General features: G+C 39.9%; 1 protein-coding gene across 1 annotated transcript in view; it reads left to right on the forward strand.

Moving 5' to 3' along the window:
• The window catches only part of LOC121536153 (low-density lipoprotein receptor-related protein 1B), a 189,014-nt gene that overhangs the window by 74,970 nt on the left and 94,448 nt on the right, over window positions 1–19,596 (forward strand). Inside the window, exons 20-29 of the mRNA XM_045206691.1 lie at window positions 6,622–6,762; window positions 6,960–7,085; window positions 7,507–7,638; window positions 11,100–11,234; window positions 11,534–11,663; window positions 12,364–12,490; window positions 12,678–12,829; window positions 13,173–13,297; window positions 13,763–14,137; window positions 18,356–18,545. Coding sequence (XP_045062626.1) covers window positions 6,622–6,762; window positions 6,960–7,085; window positions 7,507–7,638; window positions 11,100–11,234; window positions 11,534–11,663; window positions 12,364–12,490; window positions 12,678–12,829; window positions 13,173–13,297; window positions 13,763–14,137; window positions 18,356–18,545 — 1,633 coding nt within the window. The remainder of the gene's footprint in view (window positions 1–6,621; window positions 6,763–6,959; window positions 7,086–7,506; window positions 7,639–11,099; window positions 11,235–11,533; window positions 11,664–12,363; window positions 12,491–12,677; window positions 12,830–13,172; window positions 13,298–13,762; window positions 14,138–18,355; window positions 18,546–19,596) is intronic.

Genomic DNA, 19,596 nt, shown 5'->3' on the forward strand with positions numbered 1-19,596 from the left:
TTCAGGATACACATTTTAAATAACTACACGTCCTAACAGTTACAATCTGGACAATTGGGAGGAAGCTTCTTGCTGTACGAAGATACATGTCTGTTTGCCAGGAGTGGTAATGAGAAGCAGTGACAGAAGGTTGCTGTTTTAACTTGGTGTTGACGGTCAGAAACATTGTCAAAGAAAGATTTGCTGTCCTTTGATGCACCTTTGATTTCTCAGCAAACGAACAAGCGTGCCTCTCTCTCGCTGCAAGTTTATAAAGACTAATTAGGCGGTCAGAAAGTAAAGAAACAACTATTGAAGTTAGCTACTTTATAGTGTCTACTTAGAGTCCGGAGGTATGGAGGTTGGAACGACTGTGACAATGCATTTACTTCAGTATATATCTTTTTAAGTTCGCAACTTACGACCATTTTTTTGTTTTATTTTATGGAGGAAGCACAGTAAAGTAAAATGTTCTTGCTGTTAAAATTGAGACTTTATCGCATTCCACAAAATGTGAGCCGGAATGCAAGGCGACAAAGACTAATGACTAAGTTTGAAAGCAGTAGAAGGTTACAGTAGAACAGTGGAATGATGTGTTCACAACAAACCATCTATCATACTTAATGAAAGTTTGGTTGTATTGTGGAAATTATTTTCATTGCTTTGAGTGGCATATTTATATTCTGCCAAAGATAGAGAACGATTGTGCAGTGGTTTTGTATTTATGTTGGATATTGGAAAGGAAGTATGTGTGTGTGTGTGTGTGTGTGTGTGTGTGTGTGTGTGTGTGTGTGTGTGTGTGTGTGTGTGTGTGTGTGTGTGTGTGTGTGTGTGTGTGTGTGTGTGTGTGGATGTGTTTAACTATACTTGTGGGGACCAGAAGTCGCCAGAAGAATAGTAAACAAATAAAAATGTAACCAACTGGGGACATTTTGTTAGTCCCCACAAGGTCAAATGCTATTTCTAGGGGCTTTAGGGAAGAGTGTGTGTGTGCGTGCGTGAAACGTGTTTGTAAAACTGTCACTAACCTCTGTTCATAACTCTTAGTTCATAATACCAATTATCATAAAAATGTCAAGGTATGATATTTATGAGCTTACTAATGAGAAGAGTGGCCAAACAGGTCAGACTAATGTTTTGCAATGGCAATACAAAACGTAGATGCATGAAGAATATCTTACACAGTAGCTTTGTGACTTTTCAAATTATAACCCATGACCATGGAATTGCAAATATTGTGTTTGAATATATTTTCCTGTCCAATTTAAAGCTATTCGTTCAAATTTAAAATCAACCCAAAATAACCAACAAACCGAACAGACACAACAAACATAGTCAAAACCAAATACAGTAGGGTCATATAAAGAGATCCAACCCATGATCAATAAAACTAATAAAAAATAAAGAGTAAATATGAGTTAAGGTGTATGTCTTTTTATCGCTATGTAAGCCTAATGGATATTTGCTTTGATATTGAAATAATGTTCAGTACTTAGGCGAGGTTTTAGCTGTAAACTATAAACATATCCTGCTGAGAATGTTTTTGCATCAAGTACATACAGTATAGGTTATTTACAGCTGTGGGATTGAAGAAAGGCTGTGATGTTATTTCAAGAAAATTACATTGTGTCCAAATATGATCTGTTGATGACATTTCCTAGTGAAAAGCATATCAACTTTTTCCCCAGTGAATCATCTTTAAAGGTGAATGACAGATGTCTGCTCTTCATCTGTAGTTCAGTCCATGGTGTGGAATGAATGTTTGGATTTATTCTCCAGCCAACTCTCAACTCCAAAGCTTTCATTTAAAAATCCATACCCAGTTTCCTCTTGGAAAGGACCCACATTTATTGAATGTAGAATAATCTGTTGAGATCTATAATTAAATTGACGCTGTGGTATCCATCAGTTTCAGTAATATTGTTTGCTTTTTCATATGTTCTTGATTATATACTGTACACCATCTGTTCCGAAGGCACATTTCTTATTAGATACTGTTAGCTTTATTTGCTTGCTAGTGTTATGGGCTTGTGTGTTTTAGTATGGAAAGCTGTATATTTATGTAATTGTTTTATATCAATAATTTAATTTAGATGTCATTTTTTAATATATTTTTTGCACAATATAATAAAATCCCCCCCCAAAATTATATCAATAATTCCCCATAGGATTCAATGGAGAAACACATTTTTAATATCGATAATTATTATTTTTATATCAATAATTATATTATAAATGTCGAATATTTAGCATTATTAAGATGTAAACCAGTCAGCTTCTAGTGCAATGAATGCCAATGAAGAGGAGGGTGGAGAGAGCACTGAGAGAGTCTTTATATTTTGTTGCCTGAAAATTAAATTAAATAATTTATTCAATTTTTTAAAAATCCTACCGATATACACACGCTACTCCATATTTCTACAGTGAAAGAAAAATTGCATAAATTTGTACAAATTAATACAAATAAATCAACAAAAATATATTGTTTGCGTATTGTATGTCTTCACACCCCATAGTTCAGAGGTGGTACCACAGGTCCCAGAGTGGTGTGGTGGAATTCTGGGGCCCATCATATTTCCTGATCTGGTAACCTGACCGGGTAAAACTCTGGACCTTATATGGTATGACGTGAGTAATCTGTTGTAAAAACGTTTAATATGGATTATGATGGGACCAGAGTTTTTCTAATCAGGTCACATGGTATAAAAAAACTCCTAGATGAAAACCCTGTCAAACTGCAGCAACCTTTTACTTGTTCATATGAATTACATGTTAAAAAAGAACTAGGGGGTTTCCTATACACAGAGAAAGCAACATGATTGGACAATAAAACTCACAGGGCTGAGCTTGCTTTTGCTGCTTTGCATCATAGTCCTGCCCTATGCAACTGTTGGACTAATTAAAATTAGTATTTCAGCTACTGTGTTTATTGATTCATTCCAGTTAATCATTTTGTATTTAAAAGTATAGGTTTGAATATAAACCAAATCTGATCCGATTCACATTTTCTCACAAACAAATGGGCTATAAATGCACAATGTTACCGCTTCATTTACCCTGGCCAGAGGGACAGGCCGCATATTAGGCTAGACTATGCAACTGCTGTTAGTAGCCTACAGTTGATCAGACTGAAACATAGTCTTGTTTCCATGCAGTACAGCATGTCAGATCATTCATGTTTAGGTGTATAGGCGGCTACATTTATGAATGAGTTTTTGCTTGTGTCTGGAGTGATGTTTTATCACGGTTGCTAAATAAATACCAGAGGAGAGTGGAGAGCGCACATTCTGCTTTGTACATTGTGCCCATAGAGAATGATAGAGGCCTCTAGTGACCAAAAGGCCATTTTAGCATGGGCAGCACCATTGAGGACTTCCACCATTTTAATATAGTCAACTGGGTGGGATTTCCAACTTCATTGGCTGATCCCTCCTGATGACCCTGTTGGAGTCATGTCCAACCATGTCATTAGGAGGGATCAGCCAATCGTGAAGAAGAAAATTGACTACTTAAAAAAATTATTTTAAGGCAGCAAAATGTGAAGACTGTGCAAAGGGTGTGTAGACTTTCACTAGCGACTGTATGTAGGAGCATGCAAATGTAATCCCGCCCCCATGAAGGTCATTATAATGTGCACATTTTAATTATAGATATCAAAAACTGGAATTATTGATATCGATTCATATTTTATTTTAATATTTTTTGTTGTTGAATTATTAGTATCAAAAATGTAATTATTGATATACAAAAATACAATTAATATATGTGAAAACTGCTTTCCATAGTCTCTGCTCCATTGTGAATTAGCTAATCAAAGTTATTGAACGCTGATTAAACAACAGTTCCTTCCTGTAGCGGAGGCCTTTGGTCTGCCTTGTGTTAATCAATGAAAGGCTGTATTTGTAGTGGTTAGGCTTGTTCTCAACCGTCAGCCTGTGTCAATTAAGAGAGATTGAGATATAACAGGGAGCTGACCTGGATCTATTGCCCCCCGTGTGTGTGTGTGCTGCTGCTGCTGCATGACAAACGCCATTATGAGAATGTTCAGTTGAAGTATTAAAACAGCATGTTGAGACTCGAAACTAAAAGTGTCAGAATGAGTAGCAAAATTATTCTAGTCGTCGATGGAGCTATCGGGTGTTTTGAAGAGCTTAATCACAACAAATGGCAATTCCCCCAAAATGTCAACAATTGCATGTTTTTTGCCCAATCACTGATGCATCCTGATGATTGCCAAGAACAGTTGTGAATGGAGGTAATGAAAGCAGTGTGTGTGACACCAGGTTGTGTGACGAGGTGGTGTTGAAGGAGTCAGGCGCAGAAGGGTAAATCACAGAATAACAGGCTTTAATCCACAAAATACAGGTTTACGCAGAACTGCGTCAAACACACTCCAGGGCACAAAACAGGTGCACTGGAAAATACAAGGCACACAGGAAAATACTCCCGTCTAACAAAATTCACGAGCTCCACCGAGCTTCACTAACCTTCACAATAAACAATCACCCACAAGGACAAGGGGGCAGAGGGAACACTTATACACAGACTAATTAGGGGATTAGAACCAGGTGTGTGTGATAACGAGAAAAGACAATTGTGATGATGATTGGGGCGGCAGTGGTTAGTACTCCGGTCACGACGAACGCCGAAGCCTGCCCGAACAAGGAGGGGAGGCAGCCTCGGCCGAAGTCGTGACAGGTTGATCCATTCAACTCCTGAAGATACGTGCTACTGTTTTTCGCTGGGCTAGACTGAGATGTGAGGGACTGTGTTTAGAAGTTGTGTATGTGTTACGTAAGGTGTTTAGACGGTGTGGGTGATCCATCCATCAGCCTCAACCCAGTGGTTGAGGTTTAAATTAAATACGATGAGCAACAACCAAGCAATCACCACTACCCACTGGCCCCAGTGGCAACAAATGAATGCAGAAAGCACAGCTAATCTGGACTAGGTGATCCAGAGGGTCAACTGTTTGGGAAGCAGCATGTAGGCTGTCAGTCTCACTCAAAGCAATTTGGCTGATTCCAGAAAATGAGTTTTACTTTCCTTTTTAATGTTGACTTTCGTCCCAAAGCTATTACACTGCACTGTAGTGGGTTCCTTCCTTCTCTGCTTTACAACAACTGAGATTTAGGCTACATTTAGAAAGTGATTGTAAATAGGTAACATCTTACTTCATTATAGTCTGTGGTCAGATATGATAAAGGATAAACACAACATTTCCATCTGTTTTTGATGAGGAGGTTTTGGAGGAGTGGATGATGTTGATAAAAAGACAAATTTTTCGATTCTTCCTCAATTTGAAGGCTTAACTGCTTTATGGGCAAATCTGCCTTTTAGACACTGCTAGGGTGCAATCATAGTCATCTAGCAGTTTCCCTGCTGACAATAGTTATTCATTTGCAGAACTGAGCAATAAACACAAAAAATAGCACCAATAGATTTAAAGCAGACAATCAATTGTCACAGCTCTGCAATTTATTATAAAAATACACAATTATAAGAAATAATTGTAAATAAAAGAAACATATATTTTTGAAAGTAATTTTTCTGTTGGAGCACCTCCACTGTCTGCGACTGCAAAATGCAATACCACATCTGTGTATAACCACTTCAATTCTCATACATTGAGAAAGATGTACTGAATCTTTGTTGATAATGGCAGTTATAATAAATATAAAAGTATAGTCCCTCTGCTAACTTCAGAACACATTTCGTTCATAGATCACTTTTCAGATTGGGAAAGTTGGCCAATATTTATTCTAGGTACACCACTGTGGCCCTTTCAGCAGTTCACAGTGTTAGGTGAGCTTGGTTGCAGCTGTTCAGTGAGGTTCATTGCACTCCACTGGGTTTTTGAATGGAAAACCCTTGTCACGTCTGAGGCAAGGCAACTGCTCTAGTCCAGTCTGAGGCCAATAGTGAGCGTCACTAGATTTCACCAGCGGGTGCTGGGATAGCTCCACTCCTAAATGGGATGCATACACACCACAGGAGGCTGCTGAGGGGAGAACAACTCATAATAATAGCCAGAACGGAGCAAATGGAATGGCATCACACACCTGCAAACCATGTGTTTGCTGTATTTGGTACCATTCCACTGATTCCACTCCAGTCATTACCACGAGCCCGTTCTCCCCAATTAAGTTGGCACCAACCTCCTGTGATACACACACAGACACACACTCCAAACATGGACACATCACTCTCCAAACTCATGACACAAGTCTCCTCTCCTTAACCACTTCTCCTGCTCAGAAGCACTTAGCAATGAACAATACCAGGCAGGTACTCTACAGTCTACAACAGTGGAGTAGGTCCACTCAAACATGGAGATCAACAAACACGTACCTGTGTGTAGTAGAGGCTCAGGATAGAGTATTTTGGGTCAACAACACTACTGGTTTATTTTTGGGGATTTCACTACATGAAATGTTACATCATCAGTAGCCTATTACATTGTCAGAACTCATATATTCCAGGTTTCATGCATGCAATATATCTAGGTCTCCCTTGTAAAAGAGGTCTGTTGATCTCAATGGGACTTCCTGAATAAATAAAGGTTAAATAACACAATAACAATTCAGACAGATAAGTTGATATGGTGATAATGTGGTTTCTAAGGACATTTCCTTGTTTCAGGTAACAAACTGTGGTGGGCCGACGATGATTCAGCCCATCTGGGGACAGTGAACAAGAGAGACGGACGGAATCCTGTGGTTCTGAGGAATAAGACTAGCGGAGTGGTTCACATGAAGGTCTACGACAGGGAGGGACAGAGAGGTAAGGAACACACGCACATTTATTTATGTACTTTTCAGTTCCATCTACTGACATCCAGAAATGTGACACCATGATGTACTACAGTACCTATAGTGCTCTGAATAACATTTCAAATGTTATCTTAGTAAAGATGTCCATGAAGCTAACAATGGTGTCCTATCTCCTTATTAATACACTATTCACCATGGCCTTTCCAGGAAGGAACCCGTGTCAGGTGAACAATGGAGGCTGCTCCCAGCTCTGCTTCCCCACGTCAGAGAACACCCGTAGCTGCTCCTGTACTGTGGGCTACAGCCTGCGCACCGACCGCATGTCCTGTGAGGGTAAGACAGCAAGTCTGCTCTAACTAAGTGTGCATCCCAAATAGCACCTTAATCCTAATATAGTGCACTACTTTGGACCAGAGCCCTATTGGCTCTATGGGCTGTTTGGAACACAACCTAAGTGGCCATGCAACAAATGCATTGAGCAGTTCAGACTCCCTAGCATCAGAGTAACCACAAGGTCTGTGACATGAATTCGCTGTTGCTAATGAAATACTATATAAACCTCTGTAATCATACGAAAAAACATACTCAATATTACTGTGATAAATATACTCTATGCATATTTATTTACGGTATGTTAATCTTGGAATCCAGAACCACATATTGCGTACACACCATTAACATATTTATGTTAGGTCTGTCACAAGAGACTAACAGTATGTTACAGTAATGTAATAATTCCTCTCCTACTCTGTAGGCATTGAGTCATTTCTGATGTACTCCATCCATGAGGGGATCAGAGGGATCGCCTTGGACCCCAATGACAACATGGAGGCTCTGATGCCCATCACTGGGACCCTGTTCGCTGTGGGGGTGGACTTCCATGCAGGTAGGTACCACCAGGGCCCGTATTCACAAAGCGTCTCAGAGTAGGACTGCTGATCTAAGATCATAATAAATAAGAGTGGGGACACAGTCATTAAATACATCTCCTCAGTCAACAATTAAACCTACAGTTTAATTGATTTTATGACCCCTTTATATTGTTCCCTGCATGACGTCTTCCGCATTATACATGAAACTTACTCCAAATGGCAGTTTGTAATCAAGAGAAAAATGGCGAGAGAGAGGGAGAATTATAGAAAGATAGAGAGAGGCAAAAAAAATTAGAGCGACCTTTATTGTAGTATTCTCTCCAACCCGGTTGAATAATGGTTAGTGGTGCTGTTGAGGGCTGCACAGATGAAAGAGTAATAAGTCCATGTTAGTAGAGATTCATGAGAAACACCAACCATTTCTCTACATGCCCCTGAACCAGGCATGACACAAAGCAATTCCCAAGATATTGTATCAAATGAAGGTAACAAGGAAATGGTAATGCATTAACCCAATGGCTTGTGCTGGCATTTGTCATATAATGGGGTTTTCGCTTGCATAATTCATGTTCTAAATATGGTGGATTTATTACACTGACAAGTGCTTGAACGTGCACTGTCGAATGAATAAACTAAGGGATAGTTATGCTTCATATACTGTATGTTGCCACGAGGCTCCTTGATGACAACAATCATATAGGCCTACTGGGAAAGAGAAGCTTTATCTAGCATGCACGCACAGTAGCACTGTAAGTGTTGCATAAAACCTTTGTTTACAAAAACATCACATGATTTAGAGATAAGAGTGGAGGGGAAAGATGTTACCTGCCCAAATATGATAGAATAGGATCCCACTGGTCAAAAACTGGTTGAATCAACGTTGTTTCAATGCAGTTTGTCAAAATATTGTGACGTGGAATCAACGTGGAAAATACATTGGATTTGAAAAAAGTAATCAACTGTTGTTTTGAGGGTGCAATTTCAACCACAGGATAGTGTCATCATGTTAACCACATTTCAACATAGACAAACTTTGTATAAAATATGTTGAATTTGTACCTTTAAAACATTGTCAGATCTTCAATGTTATATCCACTATCAGAAAAAAAAACTATAGGCTGGGCAGCACCTCCTACTGGATAATTTATTTATCTACAGCTACCCTGCTTAGTTAGCTATGATATTTGTCACTAAATATTACCAATGTGCTATCATGAGAATGATTGTTGAGAGATCCCCACTTAAAAACTAAATAGTGCAGATTCACTGTTACCAGAGCAAATGAAATGTGACTATACTTTATCACTCATATATTAATAATAAATTATGTTATTTAGGCCTATATAGCATTTGCAAAGTCATCAACAGCTATTATTATGATTTAACCCAGAATTCTACTAAAAATAGACAATACAATAGGCCTAGTGTTTCAAGCTCTGATTAATTTCAAATGAATTGATATTTAGTGATATTGTGTTTGGTTGTCAACGCAACCAAATATCAACATTTGAAGGAGTTGTATCTTCTGCTTGGATAGTTCCATCTGTGCCACTGACATAACCTGGCTTTAATTCAATTAAGAATTGATATGTTGGATTCACGTCTCCATCTCAACCAAAATCGAAGTAAAAAAATAGTACTAAATTAAACTTTATTTAAAGTGAATTAAAGTTTTATTTTATTTAGTCCTATTCTTTGACTTATATTTTTGGTTGAGATGGAGACATGAATCCAACAAATCAATTATTAATTTGTAGACAAACTGGAATTAAAATCAGGTTACTTCTCCTTTAAATGTTGATATTTGGTTGTGTTGTCGACCAAACACAATCCAATATTACTTATAGCCTAAAGTTAAGGCCATCTTCCAAACTAATATAATATTCAATCTTAAAATGAGTAACATGGCCACATTGAGGTTACTGTAACTATAAAATGTATTTTTATGTAATCATATAAAGCGTGCATGTTCAAGATAGCATGCATAGGTCGTTGCAGGTCTGTGGAGATCTTCACAATTGCTGTAATAATAATCGGCATTGATCACTTGCACCATGTACTTTTAATGTAATCTCAACTGCAATCCAGGTCATTTGGTTGTGCTATTACATGAAGCACATTGAGAACACATTCATCTGTTGTATAAATAAACAATATATCTGACATTGTAGTCCCATTTGAACTTTTTGCTGTGCTTTTAAATGGTTGACATGAAAGCTCAGTGATAGACATTTGGGTGACAACTAAACCCAAAATCTGACATTGTTTTTCCATTGGAATTTGGTTGTGCTTTTAGATGGTTGAAAGCCTAGTGATAACACATAGGAAATTCAACAAACTTTTGGCTTTCTTTTTGAGTGGGTGAATATAGGTTGTAACCTCATTGATCAACGTCTCAACCAAATATTACCCAATTATCCACATTGAAATGATGTGGTGTGCCCAGTGGGATGAAGGTATGGCAGAAAATAAGTGTTGCAAGGCAGCACTTCCCACAGTATGGAAAGCTCAAAGACAATTAATGTCAGAAATGTCTCAGAGACCCTGCATGTCAATGGTAATCTTGATATGCGACAGCTTGCATTTTAGGAAATTATGAAACTAAAAACTTAACTTTAGCTAAAATTGGTTTTAGTCTTATGTATGCATAAGGTCTTAGTTGCCCTCCCCTTTGTTGCTGTTAAACAGGTGAAGATGCAAACATCCAGCTAAGCACAGAGTCAGCCAGCAACAGCAGCAGCGGTGGATAGCTCACACATACAATTTGCATATAATTATGAGGCAGGTCGTTGGTGCATAAAAAAGATGAAAGCCTTCCAGCTGGATCCTGTCACATGTAAGATATGTGTTAACGGAGTGTGAATTCTGTATAAACAGGAGGGTGCAAATAAACACATAATGCTGCCTATCCTCCCGACAACCTGGGCCCACTGAACTGACAGGCAAATAACCAAATGTACTTAAGGCTTTAAGGCTGGACTCGGAAAAGAATGACTTCGTATTTCATCCTGTCGTATATGAAATAGAGTTATAATCTGAAAGGATCATAACATTTTAGATGCTATGTTTTGCATATGCAATTTATTTTCCAATAAAACCTGGAATACAATAGCCTTTTAATGTCCCGGTGTCAACAAGGAAATAAGGTCTGAATGGATATGTGAACAATACTCATAATTTATATCCCCATTTTGTGAAATGGAGCATGTAGTTGTAATATTAAGAAGATGACTTCCTTAAAAAAACAGTTATATTAAGAAGGAGGCTATGTTATGTGCCTACCTTTTCCACAATAGTACAAAAAGATCAGGTCCACACTCTTGGAATTTAGGTGAAAATTATTACTGACGAGCTCAAGTCTACGCACGACTACTAAAGAATACCAAAAGTTTGCAGTCTACGCACCAACTAATATACTGTAGAATATTACGAGTGTGCAGTTATTTTCCTTACTTTGTTTCTTACCTTTCCACAGGTAATGACACAGTGTACTGGACAGACATGGGCCTGAACACAATCTCCAGAGCCAAGAGGGATCAGACCTGGAGGGAGGACATCATTACCACGGGCATCAGCAGGGTAGAGGGCATCGCAGTGGACTGGATTGCTGGTCAGTATCGTCTTCTGTAAAATGTACAAAATGTCTTCTTACTTTAAGTGGTCCTATGTGGATATACAGTACCCCCATCAAACATTTCCTGAGATTTTATCTCGATGAGACTAACCTGTATAAATAAAGGTATGCATTAAAACTATTGAGTCAAATTGATAAATTACACAAGTCTTCAAATGACATTTCTCATGTTGTGAATAATCTCCTTAGTTACTGATTAGTAAGAGTAACACTGTCCGTTATACAACTGTTCTTTGTACAACTCTAATACCGGTATCTTTGTGTTCCTCCCACAGGTAACCTTTACTGGACAGACCATGGTTTCAACCTCATAGAGATTGCCCGTCTTAGTGGTGCCTACCGTTCTGTAGTCATCTCCGAGGGACTCGACCAACCCAGAGCCATTGCTGTTCATCCACAGAAAGGGTATGTGTGTGTGTGTGTGTGCGTGCGTGCACGCCTGCATGTGTGTATGAAAGATGAATGGGTAACAGACAGACAGTCACTAAGAAGAGATAAAGTTGAAAATGGACAGAGGAAATATAAGTGTATTTGACCAGCAGGGAGTGAAATGACTCAGACAGCCTTGACCACCTCCAGAAAGAGATCAAGATGTTGCTCGATAATAATCACTGGGGACATACTGCTGTTTCTGGACTGGAAATAGATCATGTCATTAGGCTTACTAGTAGGAACATGTCCCCTTGCAGTGATGTTTGTTGTCATGACTGACCTATGTGAAGTTGTTTAGCAGTTGTAGGTATTGTGTGCAGTGCAGTATGATTCATTTTGAGTATGCCACTAAACTTTCATGATCTGGTGTTGACACGGCGTGAAATGCCTACTGTAAGAAGAGCTTTGTGGTGAACTAAAGTGAAACAATATATGATTTCACTTGCATAGCCTCTGATAACTTTGGTATCACATTATATCACACAATTTGTCCTTTCAGATCTGTTCCAGTTGTCCAACCAGTTGGATGTCAATAATATTGCTGGGTTTGCCTTTCTTTCTTTCTTTCTTTCTTTCTTCCTTTCTTTCTTTCTTTCTTTCTTTCTTTCTTTCTTTCTTTCTTTCTTTCTTTCTTTCTTTCTTTCTTTCTTTCTTCCCCCCCCATCTATCTCAGGTATCTGTTCTGGACAGAATGGGGCCAGAGCCCCTGCATAGGTCGAGCCCGTCTAGACGGCTCAGATCAGGTCACCCTGGTCAACTCTGGCATTGCCTGGCCCAACGGGATCTCCATAGACTATGAGGTACAGTACCAGACACCTCCTGATCATTCATGTCCTATTAGCTCTGATCCATCCACCTCATCCTAAAGCAGTTTCATACCAGCATCCTATCCTCATCCTTCTTTGTGTGGATATAATGTACCCAATGTACCCCCATAAGAGGATAGGGGGATAGTATGGTGATGTGCATTTTCAAATTACTTTCCAGGAAAATAGATTATACTGGTGTGACGCCCGCACCGACAAGATAGAGAGGATCAACCTTGAGACGGGTGAGAGCAGGGAGATTGTACTGTCAGAGGCCAACGTAGACCTCTTCTCCGTGGCCGTGTTCGGAGCTTACATCTACTGGTCTGACAGGTAATTTATTATTTCCTTATATGCACACAGAGTGGGCTGTAAAGTCTGATAATCTAACCTGGTATTAACCCTTCATCTCAGAGGTCTCAGTGTGGAGAACCTCAGCTGAGTATTTTCACATGAGGGGTACCATATTTATGTAAATGTACTAGCATACCTCAATGTCATTATCAAGGGCAGATCCCTTTGCCTTTTGTCCAACGAGTTATCTTGAGTTATTTCATGCTTGCTTGATTATTTTCTGTATGATAAAGTGCAATTGATAAGTACTTTTAAGAATCAAATAATAATTAAAAAGAAAGTGTCATTGATTACTTTTTAAAACTTTTCTCTCTGTCCTCAGAGCTCACTCCAACGGTTCCATCCGGCGAGGCTTCAAAAGTGAAGCCAGCGAGGCAGTCACCATGAGAAGTGGTCTCGGGGTCAACCTGAAGGATGTGACAGTCTTCAATAGAGGCCGGGAGAAAGGTTAAGGTTTCAACTTAATGCTCCTTTTTGATTCTCACCCATCACCATCATCAGCAGCATTGTTTAATTTCCTAATCTACAGTATGTATTGGTCAAAATCAATTCGGAGACATCTAGCACAAGGGAAATACAAAACTACAGTTCATGTACAGTACTATACACAAGTGACCTATCTATCTATCTATCTATCTATCTATCTATCTATCTATCTATCTATCTATCTATCTATCTATCTATCTATCTATCTATCTATCTATCTATCTATCTATCTATCTATCTATCTATCTATCTATCTATCTATCTATCTATCTATCTATCTATCTATCTCACACTAGCACTTCTAATTTTGGCACTACAATAAAAATGATCATAACAATGACAACTTTATAACCATGAAACTAATGAGGGGAAAGTCATCTGAGGTAGAATAAGTCTTGAACACAGTGTTTGTCTCTGCCACAACAGGTACCAACCCATGTGCCAGGAGCAACGGGGGTTGTCAGCAGCTCTGCTTTCACCTGGGCAGCGGGCGTAGGACTTGTTCCTGTGCCCATGGCCACCTGGCAGAAGACGGCTTTGCCTGCGAGCGCTACGAGGGCTACCTGCTGTACTCTGAGAGAACCATACTGAAGAGTATCCACCTCTCAGACGAGAGCGACCTCAACTCACCCGTCCAGGCCTTTGAGAGGCCCGCCTACTTCAAGAACGTTATAGCGCTGACCTTTGATTACCGCCAGAAAACCGCTGGAGGGACCAATCGCATCTTCTTCAGCGACATCCATTTTGGGAATATCCAGAAGATTAATGACGACTGGACAGGACGAATGATCATAGCCGAAAGTGAGTGCTGTTTACTTTATGACACAAACACTGTCCAGTCATGCCAATAGTCTGTGATTGCGGCCCGCAATTCGGGGTGTTCCTGCATGTTGGCAGGAACCCCCCCTCGAGCATCCCATTGGTTCCTGCATGAACGCCCCTCCTCGAGCATCCCATTGGTTCCTGCATAAACGCCCCCCCATTGAGCACGCCATCTTCATGCTTGTGTGACTATTTTGATACTCTACATTTACCCTGATTGTCTATGCGATTAAAATGTGGGTCAAAAGGGAAAAAATGTATTATCTGAGCTTTTCAGAGGCAAAGGACACTGTCTACCAGTGTCCTAGCTAGCTAGCACCCAGTGTACTTCGCTAACGACTGCCGAACACCTGCCCTCGCTGCCGTTAACAGAACTGTGGGAAAACAGTGCCAACAGGCGGGGGCGAAGGACACTATCTACCGATGTCCTAGCTATCATTAGCTAGCTAGCTAGCTATCCCGCCTGCTGTGTACCGGAGTCCTAACTAGCTAGCACCCAGTGTCCTAAATGCCTGCCGAACACCTGCCCTTGCCGTCGTTAACAGAACTGCGGGAAAACAGTGCCTGACAGGCGGGGTGAAGAACACTGTCCACTGTTGTCCTAGCTAGCTGGCTACCGTTGTCGCCTCTTTTTCTGTGGGGTTTATTTCCGGTTGGCATCCAACGTTATGTTGCATTACCGCCACCTGCTGTACTGGAGCATCCCCGCCTCCCGCCTATGTACCGGAGTCCTAGCTAAAACATTTCTTGATTGGACTGAGAAAAACCCCTGGTGCAGAGGGTAACTTTTTTTTATTATAATTTTTTAACCTTTATTTAACTAGGAAAATCAGTTAAGAACAACATTTTATTTACAATGACGGCCTACCCTGTTGATGCTTGGCCAATTGTGCACTGCCCCATGGGACTCCCAACCACGGCCGGATTGTGATACAGCCTGGAATCGAACCGGGGTCTGTAGTGACGCCTCTAGCACTGAGATGCAGTGCCTCCCGCTGTGCCACTCCAGTCTGAAATGAGGAATTCAGACTAAATGTAAAAAATAAACATTGTGTAAGAATTGACTGTTAAACTTTAAAAGACTCACCCAATATAATTCCTACTTTAAGACGCTTGATATGGTCGTTTTGGGGAATGTACTTTGGTGGTTGTTACAGATGTTGTGCACAACATTTTTGGGAATGTTATGAGAACATTACAAGGATATTTAATTTAAAACATAAAAAAGGTGTTATTAAAAACATTATTTGAATGTTTTTGGGATATCATTCTAATGTTAGATAAAACACTATCTACAACTTAATCGGAATCTTAGCTAATTTTCTGGGAATGTTGGGCAGGGTGCTAAGTCAATGATGTGATATGAGGGTCCTACTGTATGATGTAAAATTAGGGTCTGCAGCCAGCCTCTCCTGGCTCTTAGCAGCCATTTGTGAAAAGCCATTTGTGGAGAATAAAGTGTCCGCGTCCTTGATGTATTGTGTGGCTTTAATGCATACTCCATCAAGTATAGAGTATTGTAATGGCCACGTCTATTCTTCTTGTCCTAAATGGGACCCATTTAACTGTCAAATAAGATGGTTACAATGGGGGATGTTTTTTAGGTCTTACTATTAATGGAGAAAATTACCCTGCTCTCATTTTCACCACATTCAGACCAAAACATAAATAAGTGGCCAGAGAGAGTGATACAAGGTATATTGACCACTCTGCCTAGCAGAGCAGCATTTGCAGCATTCACTACAAGATTAGCTAGCTAAGGTTAGAAGTATTGCAAGGAACAGCGACTGCATAAAATAAGCCTGAGTATTTAGGGTATTTGGGGATTAAGGGCATTTATAGGACACATGGGGGCTTGTGAAAATGGCATCTCCCACAGATAAATTCAAAATATATTTATTTGGCTTGAATAAATAAATGCATATAGAATGTGAAATAATGCATTTCATAACACATGGACCTTTTTTTAGCCTGCCAGTCAGTCAATCATTCTGGATGGCAGGAGAAGAGGCAGCAGAGCCGTTGTGTCTGTCCTCCCTCTCGAACCCACTCAATCTGGGCTTGATAAGGCTGAGTGGAGGCAGATGAGCAGGGAATTCCTCTGTTCTGCACGCTTAGCATCTTCTGCCACCCTCTGAAGTCTCCTCTGAGATGGGAGCTCAAGTCACTCACTCACCCTTCACATTCTGGGAGAACAGTGGGAGTCCACTGATCCACGTCCCCACCATGTTCTACTGTTGGCAAAACTGACACAGACGGACGGGGTGACTGGAGAGAGACTTTTTATTTAGGCTTTGACCAAGAGGAGCTATGATCGTTTTTAAAAGCGTCTCCTTCACTGTCTTCTCTACCCTCCTCTCCTCCCTCTCCTCTACCCTATTCTCTGCCCTCCCCTCCTCTACCCTCGTCTCCTATCCCTCCTCTCCCCCTTCTCTCCTTCTTCTCCACAAAGTTTTACTGCGTACCCTATCATTGAAGAAGGGTGAAGATGTTAATCATCCATATTTCCCCCATTAATTACTCCCTGGCCTCTCCAACGATTTCCAGAAAACCAAGCTGTCAGTTGCCTTTTATTGCAAACAATTAATTAGCAATCAAGCTGACTCAGATAGTGCCTTGAGTATTCTGTATGTTTGGTTTATGGCTTCTAGAAAGCACTGGATTCATCCTAGATCTCCAGAATTGATCAATTAAGCACTCAATCCACAGGAGTACATGTGCCATTGAGTTGGAGTTCTAGGATAGAATTAAGGTGTTCATGTTTTATCCAAGCACCTTACCAATGGTTCAGTAAAAATGCCAGATGTTTTAGTGCAAAGCAAGGACAGAAATATCTGTGCTTTGTCCTATTAGGACAAACATGTTCTTTATGTTTGTCCTAGTACTCTGATGAAACCCTATTTTCATGCCAAGCACATACAGTTAGCTGTATCTATTTGATTTCATTTAGTATTTTTGGTCACTATTGAATTGCCATTCATATGTCCCTGCTCACTAAGAGAACAGTAGAAATTCACTCAATGAATGAGATACCTGGAATATGCCAACTCAATATTTTTTAATTGACCTGTATTACCAGTCGATGTATGAACAACAATGGTTTGCGGCAGAGACTACCCCGTGCCCTATATGGATACATGGATTTCAGTTTACTTCATATTTTCCTGGAATTATGTTTGTTTGGACTTGTCAATGTCTTATCAACTGTGCGAGTGGCATCAGATGCACTGCATGTATTACGGGTTGATTAATGCCTCATATATCCATTTAAAGGTGCAATATGCAGAAATCGATCAACCATTTCCTGGTTGCAAAAATTCTAATAGTTCGCCTAATTTCAGTTTATGTGACAAAACAAGCACTTAGAGTGTAGAGAATAATTGTACCATCTAAACTGCTGTAAAATATATTTTCAGTAACCAAAATTATTGTATTTTCAGCTGTTTGAAACTTGTGTACAAAACCGAAAGTAAAAGACGCAAAACCAAAACTAAGGGAAGCATAGAAATAGCACACATAGAACATATCTACCGTGTCTTAGCTTGCTTTCAATGCAAATTACAGATCTGTAACTCCCATTTCTATGTGAATTTGGTCAGGTCACCCAAAAACGTACATATTGCAGCTTTAAGTATTTCCAATGAACAGGTGGATGTGACATTGTTGGATTTGTTATTATATTACACAATGTGCAGAGTTTATATTGTGTGTGAGCAGGAGTTACAATGAATTCAACTTTGTGGCTGTAATTGCCTACACCAGTGTTTCCCAACTCCAGTCCTTGAGTACCCCCAACAACACACATTTTTGTTGTAGCCCCAGACAAACTCACCTGATTCAACTCATTAAGGGCTTGATAATTATTTGACAAGTTGAATCAGGTGTGCTTGTCCGGGGCTTCAACAAAATTGTGCTGTTGGGGGTACTCGAGAACCGGAGTAGGGAAACACTGCCCTACACTACAAATGAGAGAAGCATGGTGGTATGTGCATGTTAACATTTCATCTAAAAAAATAATTGGCTTTGTTCACCCTGAAGTGGGTTCAGTTCTGTCCACCTTTATCAGTGGAATCAAACACACTGCATGTATTACCAGTTGATTAATGCCATGTCCATTACATGTAAGTATTTACAATGAACTGGTGGAGGCTGGATGGTTGGATGATAATGGTGACGTCCTTGTCTGTGTCCCCCAAGATGTGGGTTCAGTGGAGGGGTTGGCGTACCATCGTGCCTGGGACACTCTGTACTGGACCAGCTCTACCACCTCCAGCATCACCAGGCACAGCGTGGACCAAAGCCGTCCCGGTTCCTTCAGCAGAGAGGCTGTGGTCACACTCTCTGAAGATGACCACCCCCATGTCCTCTCCCTGGATGAGTGCCAAAAGTATGTGGTTCTGGTTCTACTCAGTCTCCCAATAGCCTGGTCTTGCCAATTGCAATGGTCATTGTCACAACATAGGAGTTGGCAAGACAGCACAACCACATCTAGGAACAGGCTGATCTTTTAATAGTTTGTTGCTAAATGATGTCTGAATTTGTATGCAACACAACTGTAGTTCCGTAGCTACTACTTCAGATGCAGTATGTCATTCTATGCCTGAGGCTATGGTTGTATTCCTTTGCTTATCAGATATATAAGCTCACAATCATATTGGGTGCATTACAACACAAGACATGCCTCCTTGGACAGAGTGAAATGTATTGCTGTCTTAAGACAATTCCATCTAACTAAGTTCACTTCTTAAACAGACCTCAGTGGACTTTTTTAGTTAGAGCAATAAGTATAATGTTATATGGCACATACTGTATGTATTCAGTTCTGTAGAGAAGATTGTATATCCACGGTGTAGTGAAGGAGAGCTCTAATTGGTTTGACACACTCACATTTGAAGAAATACTGCCTGCAGTGCTTTCACAATAACAAACTAATGTTCCTGTTATATCCATTAAGAAATAAAAGCATGTCTCAAACTACGGTAATTACACCTGTCAAGAAGGTTATCGCAGAATGCTAACCTGGAGTTCACTAACTAATTAAACTCTTGACCTCAGTGTGTATGCGTGCAGTTCGTAATTTGGCACGTTTCAAACAAACTCCAGACTGCTGATAATTTGAATTTCACCTGCTATGATAAATTAGCACTCTTTGACATATTCTTACTAGCCCCTATGAATCAATACAGACTTTCAATGCTGTAAACATTTTCTACTGTAGGGAGGATCCAGCATAACCATACCTAGGCCTATATCCAAGTTCAACCTTTGCGAAGAACTTCAAAAGTATTGATTGTTTAACTTTGAAACAATCTCTGGTAGTTTGAATGAGGATATAAGCCCTCTACTTTCAGTGTTCAGTAGCGTATCTATAACTGCTGTACACTGTAATACAATTCAGAGATTTCTTTTATTTAGCAAAACCTACTTCAGATAGAGCT

Source organism: Coregonus clupeaformis, chromosome 23 (genome assembly GCF_020615455.1).
Source record: "Coregonus clupeaformis isolate EN_2021a chromosome 23, ASM2061545v1, whole genome shotgun sequence".
Classification (NCBI taxonomy): Eukaryota; Metazoa; Chordata; class Actinopteri; order Salmoniformes; family Salmonidae; genus Coregonus; species Coregonus clupeaformis.